Genomic DNA, 10,423 nt, shown 5'->3' on the forward strand with positions numbered 1-10,423 from the left:
TGCGAGGTGGTAAGATAATTGGAGAATTTTCATTTTTCTATGTGATTTTCTGTTTTTCAAATTGACTGAAATGAGCAGAATAGTTTTCAAATATCAAATATACTGTACGTATGTATTTATACCTATACACAGACATGCACGCAAACTTTAGCTTAAAACCCGCTGAAGAAAGCAACAATTTGTGGTGGTTTCCCTTAGCCTAAGAAATTGGAATTTTCCAACATCCCCAGAGGTTAGGGGCATTTTGAGCGCAGATGAGAAGACGATTGAAAGGAATCTTGAGAGGACTACAGGGCATATCAGTAACATGGAGAACCCCAAGCGGGCAGGATGGAAGCAAGCATGGCTGTTACTTCATAAATCATCCCATGCTTTTTAAATTCCTGAGGCTTTGGAAATGTGGAAGATAAATCTAATAGTTGAACCCAGGACATAAAATCTTGATTACACAGTATACAGTATATCAGGAAATCACTGATGTCTGTTTGATATGCAAAATAAAGATGGAAAACAAAACAAATAACATACACTTTTTCTTTCTTTTTTTTGAGATGGAGTCTCACTATGTCACCCTCGGTAGAGTGCTGTGGCATCATAGCTCACAGCAACCTCAAACTCCTGGGCTTAGGCAATTCTCTTGCTTCAACCTCCCAGTAGCTGGAACTGTAGGCGCCCACCACAACGCCTGGCTATTTTTTGTTGTTGTTGTTGTTGTTGTTGCAGTTGGCCATGCTGGGTTCGAACCCACCAGCCTCAGTGTATGTGGCTGGTGCCTTAACCACTTTGCTACAAGTGCCAAGCCAAGATACGCTGTTACAGAGAATTAGTTAACAAGTCCCCCCTACACACACACACACACACACACACACACACACACACCTGACTTCCCACCTTCCCATGATGTCTTGGGACTGAGCACTATCACATACAAAGGGACCACCAGAGATGGGCAAGTTCAGAACACTACACCATCATACAGCGAGGAGGGAAAGAACTAACGAACAGTTGCAAGACAAACATTACTCTGTGCTAAGATCTCATTTCATGTACAAAACAACCCAACATACATATCCCACCCATATCTTATACAAATGTGACTTAAAATCATAATGTCACTTATAATAACCTCTTCAGAAGCATTGCAAAATGCTTGATAGCAGTGGGAAGATTCACTCACATTGACTATGCCATACTTACTAAGGCAGAAAGCATTTATCAGAAAGAATAATAATGATTTGGGAAGATTTTTATCTTGAGGTTTGAAAGGCAAATGTTTCCAGCTCTGAATGTGGTCCTAGGATAATTGGGGGGGAGGTCTCCTCCCTCCTCTATCAGGGAGCGCTAAAGGGGCCCCGCTCCACGGTGAGGTTCACTGTGAGAAATGAAAAGGAAAAAAAGAATAGGGTCACCAGGGCCATGTGCACGGAGAACAGAATGTTGTCTGGAATGACACCAAGTGAGCAAATAGCAAAATCTCTAAACTTTGGCCAGCCTAAAGCCTCACAACACCCTTTTTTTTTTTTTTTTTAAGAATAGGAATAGAGTGAAATCAACTTTGTCCATACAAGCTCAAACTGCTAACTATGTCTTTATGAAGGATTCCTGGTCTTAAGAAAATTAGTTGGTGGAACTTCCAGAAAAGGAGACTGTGACTTTGAACAAAGGGAGGCTGTGAAATGACAGCACCTTGTCATTCTCAGGGTAGAAAGAGAGGAGAAGAAAGGCAATTTGATGATTGCAAGGGATGGGGAAGAGACAGCGGATCCATTTGAGCTCTTTATACCGCAGCATTTTGAATAGGCCACTCTGAAATGCTGATTAAATGCACGAAGCCTGAGCTCAAATGAGACTCGACGATGTCTGAGTGGTGCACAAACCATAACAGACCTATTTCCAAGTCACACAAAACCATCTTCTTTTCAACTGTGGCAGAGAGAGGCTTTGAGCAAATTGTGTATTAAGTGAACTGTATTAATTAAAGACGGATGGAGGCAGGTTTTATGCACTGATTCCTCCAAAAGGATGTCCCTAAACACAGAATGAAATCTCAATTATTTTTCCATTAACATTCTCAGGATAAAGACTTTTCTTTCTTTCTTTTTTTTTTTTTGCCTTTGCTGATAAGTGAGAACTGCTGGGTATGCATATTTAAATAACAGACATGTTGAATTAGCTTTAAGAACTGGCTCTTAACATAATGGATGCAGTAAAATGTAAAGCAAAAGGAAAGTGACACGTAGAGAACTTGACACACAGGAGAAGAGCAGGGGGATGAGATACTGCAAACTCCTCTGCCATTTTCCACGACAGGGATTATGGTAATGGCTTTGAGAGCAGATCACAGTCATTTAACATCTCAATGACTGACAAAGTTAGCTCAGATCACCACTCTGTTATAAACTATTTGGTGAGAAAGAGAGCACCTACCCATCCTTCTCTAACTTCCAGGTATGTACACGCTGCTTAAAGAAGCATGCTACAGAGAAGACATATTTATTGCTAATTCTTTTAAGGAGAAAGTGCTTTGTACAAATACTAAAGGTCAACCTTATGTCAGCCAGTGAGGCCACATTTCATACCCAAAGTCCCCTTCCTCCCAGTTTATGAGGAAAAAGTATATAATGAGTTCTAAGACACCTGAAGCCCTTCCTTTTCAGCCTGTTTAATTACAATACCTAAAAATGACACTGACCTCGAGAAAGAGGGGAACTGTAACAACTGAATCAAGGAGTATTGATTGGTGGCGATAAAACAATAACGTTCTTTCATTATAAAGACAAAGCAACTGAGAACCAAAGCCCTGGAGGAAGATCCAAATTCGTAGTTTGCAAATTCACACCTACCCATCAAGATGTGTTCATGTAATGGTGTTTGGAGACAAAGAGCAGAGTGTCTCCCCGCAGAGGTACAGTCAAACTACTTACCACAAGTTAACCAGGAAAGGGTGCTCCAGACCCTGCATAATCTGGAGCTCCTTGAAGACGTTCCTCACTTCATTGCGCTCCACACACTTCTGTTTATTCATGTACTTCATCGCATACATCTTCTTCGTGTCATTCTTCTGTACGATACAGACCTAAGGATGAGACCCGAGGGGGAAAGTGGTCAGCGAGGGGAAGAAAGATCACAGGGAGACACAAGACTTATTCTTTTCATGGCCCCGATGCCCATCACATGCAAATTCCCTGATGTTTAAAGCTCCTACTTGGCTCTAATTTCAGAATAGAATTTTCAGTTTCTTCCTTATGGACCAGTTCACTTCTTGAATCTCTGCTTTCTCACACAAGGTTGCCTGTTTTGGCATTCTGAGTTTTTATTATTTTTTTCTTTTTAGACAGCGTTTTGGAGAAACTAGCTTTCTCTATGTCGGGAATCTTTCAATAACAAATAACATCCTTAATCCTCCTTTGAGCGACTGAAATGGACGTGACCAAACTGTCAAGCTGAAAAATACCATGCAAAGAAATTTTGTTTACAACTGGAGGTGATATAACCAAAAATGACTCTGAGGACTAGAATACACTGTGATGTGTATGTTTTTGAAATTCCTTTGAGGGTCTATATAATATCTGATAAAATAGATAGAAGGTGATTTTTAAAAAACATTAAATGTGAAATATTACTCTCCCTTAAAGCGTGTCCCTATTGAGAAACTAATGATCAGGCTTTGATTCTAGAAAATCCTTGCAAAAAAAAAATTAGACTGAATATATATATATTTTTCATAGGTTTTTGAAGGTAAAAACATAGCATAAATGGGAAAAGGAAACAGAAATCAGGTGGCTTCTTTTCCACATGAAAAGAATTAACTCCTCTATTGACAAGATAATGATTATTAGAGCTAAAGCTGGCATATTCTAAAAAGCGATTCTGAAATCTTAATCTCCATTAGGGCAGAGAGAAAAGTCTTGAGGGTGAGTAAACAGATCTGACGTCAGTGAGATCATTCTGAGAACAGTGTGTGTCCCTTATGTAGCTGCCTATCACACAGTTTCCTCAGACTGGGGTGACAATGTTATAACCACCCATTATAAAAACCATCTTCACTGAATTATTTCTCCTTGTCAGCAACTCAGTAATCTGAACATTCTTGGACTCTGTGTTCCCTGAGCTCCATCACCCTGCTGGTGGTTAATCATTTCACTTCTTACCTTCCCAAAACTGCCTTTCCCAATGGCCCGCAAAATTTCAAAGTGGTCAAAGTTGACTGTAAAACAACAAAAAGAAGAACATGCTAAGTGATTATCATTGCTCTTCAGTAGCTAATAAATAACAAACCAAGATAGAGCTAAACTGCAGTACCTTATTTGAAACAATGTGTCAGACTACCTTAAAAGGCCAGTTGATTCATCCAGTAAAGATGTATCGAGCACTTCTTATGTATTACTCAGTACCGAGGGCTCCATAGTGTAATAACAAAGCAAAAAGAGAATCTCCACCACGTGGAGCCTATAGGCTAGTGAGGGCTCTAACAAGACAGAGACTGTCATGAACTTTAGTGATACAAATAAATGGAAAGTTAAAGCTCCCACTGAACGTTAAGAAGAAGAGACGTCACGGAGCTCTAAGAACATATCACAGGGGGGTAGCAAAGGCGACAAGGTCAGTAGAAACATCCCTGAGCACAGAACAACCACAAAGAGATCTGGTCCAAGGACCAGCCCTTAAAAATGTTTTTCCTGCTTATTTTCTCACTACTCTCTTGTATCTAAGTAATTTTGTATCTAAGTAATTTCAGTATTCCTAAGAAGGAAACTATTACAGACACAGGTTTATGACATGAGCTTATCTCTCAGGTTCAAACACCTAACAGATTAGAATGTGTGTGTAGAAGTCCACTGAACGGTGCTTTGATGTTAGGACAATCATCCACATCTGTGATTTTAAAACTTCAGCTCCTTGAAGAAGGAAGCAGATGCTGAGTTTACAGGTGGCACAGCCTCTTGGGTCAGTGCTCATGGAATGCTTGGTGATGAGAATACAGGATTCTCCCTGGGAGGGGACAATTTTTTGTTTTTTCCCTTGATAACCTTGAGAAAATGTTTCATGTTATCTGTTGCCTGGTTTTTGAAATGAAGACTCAGATGAATACAATTTCAAATGAGAGTTTGTAAGAGCTTATTCAGAAAGGATTGTGAAATAGTAGAAGATACCACTGGTCCCTTTAAAAGGCCTATTTTGTGTCTTTTTAAAAGAATAATAAGATTAGTTTCCCCTGAAGGGAAAAAGAGGTGCAAGAGGAACCTCTAAAGGTCTTTCAGAGCTGTCTGAGGGTCTAACATTTTAATGATATGATCTAATTATCACTTCCTCTTCTGGACTCTCTAATCACCTTATTCTCACATAAAACCTGCTCAATTATATGAGGCAGTACATTACAAATGACCCTGGACTTGAACTCAAAATAATGAAGTGACTTGAAATAAATGACAAACTCTCCAAGCCTCCATTTTTTCCATCTGTAAAAATGGAACTGGCCTCCTCGATAAGAAGAAAGCACCTTTTACCCTGAAAGTGCTGATAAACCTGCTTGCTAACTTAATGTAGCTATTCAAGTGAATGACTTACCTTCCAAAACGCCTTCAATTCAGAGTTCATTTCACCCACTAAGCTTGATGAGGGCAGAAATGATATTCCATTTTGCTCACCCTGGCTTCCCTGCCATCTCAGAAAATTCCTGACTTGGGTGGTTGAACATATAACTCTTTGTAGTCCCCACAAAGCCTAGCACAGTGACTTACATGTGGTTGGTTCTGAGCAAGTAAATCTAAGCTATAAGGATACCATAATAGCCTCAAAATAATTACTCCTTGTAATACGGGCAGTGTGAACTTTGAGCCCTCTAAGGCAATGTTTTCTAAACTGTGAGTCAAAACCCATTCATGAGCTATAACATAAATTTTAAAAGCAGAAGCATTAAAAATTAAGCAGATGTAATCCTAGCACTCTGGAAGGGCTGAGGCAGGAGAATTACTTGAGCCCAGGAGTTTGAAGTTGCAGTGAGCTATGCTGCTGCTGCTGCTGTACTCTGCCCCAGGTGACAGAGTGAGGTTCTGTATCCCCCCAAAAAAAAAAAAATAAGTGGAATAGAATATAAAATAAAATAGAAAATACCACATACACCTCAAATGTAATAAGAGTAGAGTGCCTCTGAAACATTTCATTTTATATATGTGTACAGGTACATACTAGGTATATAGTTTTATGGTATATTTTTTACCTTGGGTTGTGGTCAAAATAATTTAAAAACACTTCCGCAAATTTTCTCTTGAGTTTCATATTGAAATAACCAAAATAATGATGTTCTTACACATTACACGAGTTGGAGTCAAGTGTTATTTACCAAGACAGAGCTTAAAAAAAAAAAAACTGACCAGAATTTATTTGCAGGTCCAAGATTTTATCTTCAGCAAATCCAATAACTCACTGTGATTTCTCCCCAGAAGCCTCGCCTAGAAGGCTGATGACATTTTGAATCTTCACACATATAGCCAGTACTTAGAAAGCATGAAGTTCTATTGCGATATTAATTCATTTCAAGAGCCATGTCCTTTTATAAACCACTTTAAGCATTAATGAAAATGATAAAGGAGTATATGTCAGGTTCCTGGTAAATTCACACCAGCAGAACCAACTAAATTAATGTGACCTCCTAAATGTCAGTTCTCAGAAAAGCGACAATAGGCCTAAAATCTAAGAGAAAAATGCATTTTATCTATGCTTTATGTCTAGTCAATCAAAGACAGAATAACCTCTGGTATAGTCCAATACCATACTGCATAAAGTCACTTCCATGCGCAGAAATGCACCGTCAAGAGAAAGCCAGCGGTGGCGGAAAGGGGACTGGAAGAAAGGCTCTTATTCAGTTCTGACAGTGCACGTCCAACCAGCGAATCTCTAGTTAGGAGGAAGGCTAAATTGAAAAGGCAACCCAACCTTCTAAATTCAGACAAAATCAGAGAGAGTGAAGAGTCAGACTGCGAAGTATTTGTGATCAGAAATCCATCAGTGTTGCAAGTATGCAAGGGCCGTGGCACGGTGCACCCACCAGACTTTCAACCTTTGCTCACCCAGAGCAGTAAATGCCGACGTGGGCCTGCTGCCTGTTTTTGTGTAGCCCATGGGCTAAGAACGGTTTTTAAATTTTTGAAAGGTTGTTAAAAAAAATAACCCCAATGAATATATCAGAGAGAATGTATAAAAACTGTAATATTTTTGAGCTGCCATTTTATGGGAAAATTTAGTTAAGAGCCTGGTCTCTGGAGACAGACAACTCAAGTTCAAATCCCAGATCCAATAATTAACAGTTGTGTCATCTTAGCGGTTTACATTTATGCTTCTGTTTGTACATCTGTAAAATGGGGATGAAAATATATACCTCAAGGTTTATAGGAAAATGAAGTGCGTTATGTATGTAGAATACTTAGTGGAAGTAAGTGCCTTTACTGCTCTTTCATCTTAGGGAGAATCTTAGTTTGGAGCATCCAGCAAATACCACTCTCAGTTGCCATTCTTGCACTGGGGGGTAACCAGGCAACATGGAGGGAAACAGCACCCAGGGGAGTCATTTAGCCACACTTGGGGTTTCCACAGCCTCCTGTGTGGCCTTCTCCCAATCTTTTCCCTAATCCCTAAAGCAAAGTCCAGCTCTGTTGTGTTTACTGCCTGTGCCTCATCCTTGTATTATATTCCCAAACTTTTGGTTCATGGAGATGTTCTGAGTACCAAGAAGACAGAGGAACCTTCTGGAGGCACTGAGTCTTTGTGGGGCCTTGGAGGCAGAGGTAACGTGGGGGCAGGGGCATAGCCTGGTTCTCACTCATGCTGAGCAGCTGGGCCACGGTCCACGGCTTGCCAGGCAATAGGGGTGCAGCCTTGGATGCCTTCACCATGTGCCTCCGAGTCCTGTTTCTCACGGGTCTCTTCACCGGAGTCTTAGCAACCATCCTGTCAGGACAGAATCCTAAAGGTTGCCTGGAGGCATCTCAGGTAAATGGACAAAGTTGAATAATGTATCCTAATGTCATGACATCACCCCATGTATTTTCAAAATAATTATCTTAAAAGGATTTCTTTTAGAGTTTTCCTTGTGGGTAGGTCCACATTCCCACTCAAGGAGACACAGATATTCCATATGCATGAAAGGACCTGTTTATGTGGATGGTTGGGACACATTTCATTTTTATGTTGCTTTTTATCCTCACAACCACCTTGTTGTGTATATGGATAAGAGTACTCGGTTCAGAGATACTAAATACATTTGCCATGGTTATAACTAGTACAGTGACTCGTTAATATTGAGGTTCGTCTCTGACGAGAGAAAATAAGGCCAGACCTTGTTTAGTCAAAACTACAAAAACTACACATGAAAATCCACTAGAGACTAGAGGGTGGCACCTGTGGCTCAAAGGAACAGGCGCTGGCCCCATATGCCAGAGGTGCCATATGCCAGAGGTGACAGGTTCAAACCCAGCCCCAGCCAAAATCTGCAAAAGAGAAAAAAGAAAATCCACTAGAAATGTACCTTTTTAAAAAAGCAAGAGAATCTTTCAGAAACCAGTGCAGTTGTATTTCCCTTGCAAGAGTACCCCATGAGTCTCACGACCTGCATTTAGAGACTCCTGTATGGAAAAAAAATACTTTAAATACTAAAATCCCAAATGGCTCACTAGCAAGGTCACCCTTGTATTAGAGTAACATGGAAGGTAAAACCAACTGTGGGAACAGCTGACTGTTTCTTCAAACCCGTACCCAAAATTTGAACAGAGGAGCAGGTTGAATCAGCTCCCCTGAATCTGCCCAGCTGCCTTCAGGTAAATTCACTATCTACACCTTTCTCATTCTAGACCCAGGCTCTTACCCCCTATGTGTATAGTGGTCTTCTTAATGTTATTTTTTTTGTATACCAACCCAACCCAGAGGTAGACAGAATCAGGGGAAGTGGGATGGGAGTTCTTCCTCTCTCCTTTTAGAATCATAGCAGTGATTTTCAACCAGTATGTTATAAATTTTTTTTTTTTTTTGGCTGGGGTCTGGGTTTGAACCCACCACCTCCGGTATATGGGGCCAGCGCCCTACCCCTCTGAGCCACAGGCACCACCCCTGTCACAAAAATTTTTAAAGATTATTAATTAAATTACTTTTGAAAGAAATTCAAAGCACAGTAACTATATTCTTTTTTTTTTTTATCAACATAATTTAAGTGTGCCACAGAAGTTTAACTATAGGTTCAAGTGTGCCATGAGACAAAAAAAGGCTGAAAAACACTGAATTATAGGAATCAACCTGGGTCTTTCCAAGTTTCTCCCTAAACATACATTGTGCTGATTTTGAAATCCCAGACTGATACTTTTTATTTCCTTTGTCTCACTTCACTTTCCCTCTCCCTCTCCTCAGTCTCAACATTCTGTGCAATAAATAGCGTTAAAGGAAAGATTAAAGGAAACCCTTTTTAGAGTTTGCTCTAACACCCTAATACTTAGAACCTGTAGAAAAGCAAGGTAAGATACAAAATCCTTTTTTCCCTATATTTGAGGAACTGTACATCTTGCTGTTTATGGGTTTATGGAAATTTTTCTATTAATGATGGAGCAAGGAGATCAGCTGTGTAACCTTAGGGAAGTTACTCAATCTTTCTAAGTCACATTATTCCCACCTGTTAAATGGAGCTAAGTAAACCTAACTTGCAGGTGACTTTAAAGGTGAAAAAATATAAACCAGAAGTAAAATGTCTGCCCCCCTGAAAACTAAAAGATCAAATGATTTTTTTAAGTACAATTATTCAGTAAAAATTAAGCTTTCTTCCAGTGTGGCTCCCATAGCACAGTGGTTATGGCATCAGCCACATAAACGGAAGTTGGCAGGTTCAAACCTAGCCTGGGTCAGCTAACCAACGAGGAAAACGCAAACAAAAAATGGCCAGGTGTTGTGGCGGGCACCTGTAGTCCCAGCTATTTGGGAGGCTGAGGCAAAAGAATCACTTAAGCCCAAGAGTTTGAGGTTGCTGTGAGCTGTGATGCTACAGCTCTCTACTGAGGTGAGGTAGTCAGACTCTGTCTCAAAAATAAATAAATTAATTAATTAAGCTTTCTTCCCACTCCAAAATTTCAATTCCAGTTCCAGGTTCAGCATCCACCGTTAGCAAATTCTCTCTCTCTCTCTCTTTTTTTTTTTATTAAATCATAGCTGAGGCAAAAGAATCACTTAAGCCCAAGAGTTTGAGGTTGCTGTGAGCTGTGATGCTACAGCACTCTACTGAGGTGAAGTAGTCAGACTCTGTCTCAAAAATAAATAAATTAATTAATTAAGCTTTCTTCCCACTCCAAAATTTCAATTCCAGTTCCAGGTTCAGCAACCACCGTTAGCAAATTCTCTCTCTCTCTTTTTTTTTTTTTTTATTAAATCATAGCTGTGTACATTAATG

The 10,423-nt window shown here is 39.9% G+C and overlaps 1 protein-coding gene across 1 annotated transcript in view; it reads right to left on the reverse strand.

Moving 5' to 3' along the window:
* STK32A (serine/threonine kinase 32A) overlaps nt 1-10,423 on the reverse strand; it is a 118,430-nt gene that overhangs the window by 80,947 nt on the left and 27,060 nt on the right. Inside the window, exons 2-3 of the mRNA XM_012807727.1 lie at nt 4,152-4,207; nt 2,925-3,076 (exon numbers count right to left, since the gene is read on the reverse strand). Coding sequence (XP_012663181.1) covers nt 2,925-3,076; nt 4,152-4,207 — 208 coding nt within the window. The remainder of the gene's footprint in view (nt 1-2,924; nt 3,077-4,151; nt 4,208-10,423) is intronic.

Source organism: Otolemur garnettii, unplaced genomic scaffold, assembly GCF_000181295.1.
Source record: "Otolemur garnettii isolate 467f Iridium unplaced genomic scaffold, OtoGar3 scaffold00003, whole genome shotgun sequence".
NCBI classification, from domain to species: domain Eukaryota; kingdom Metazoa; phylum Chordata; class Mammalia; order Primates; family Galagidae; genus Otolemur; species Otolemur garnettii.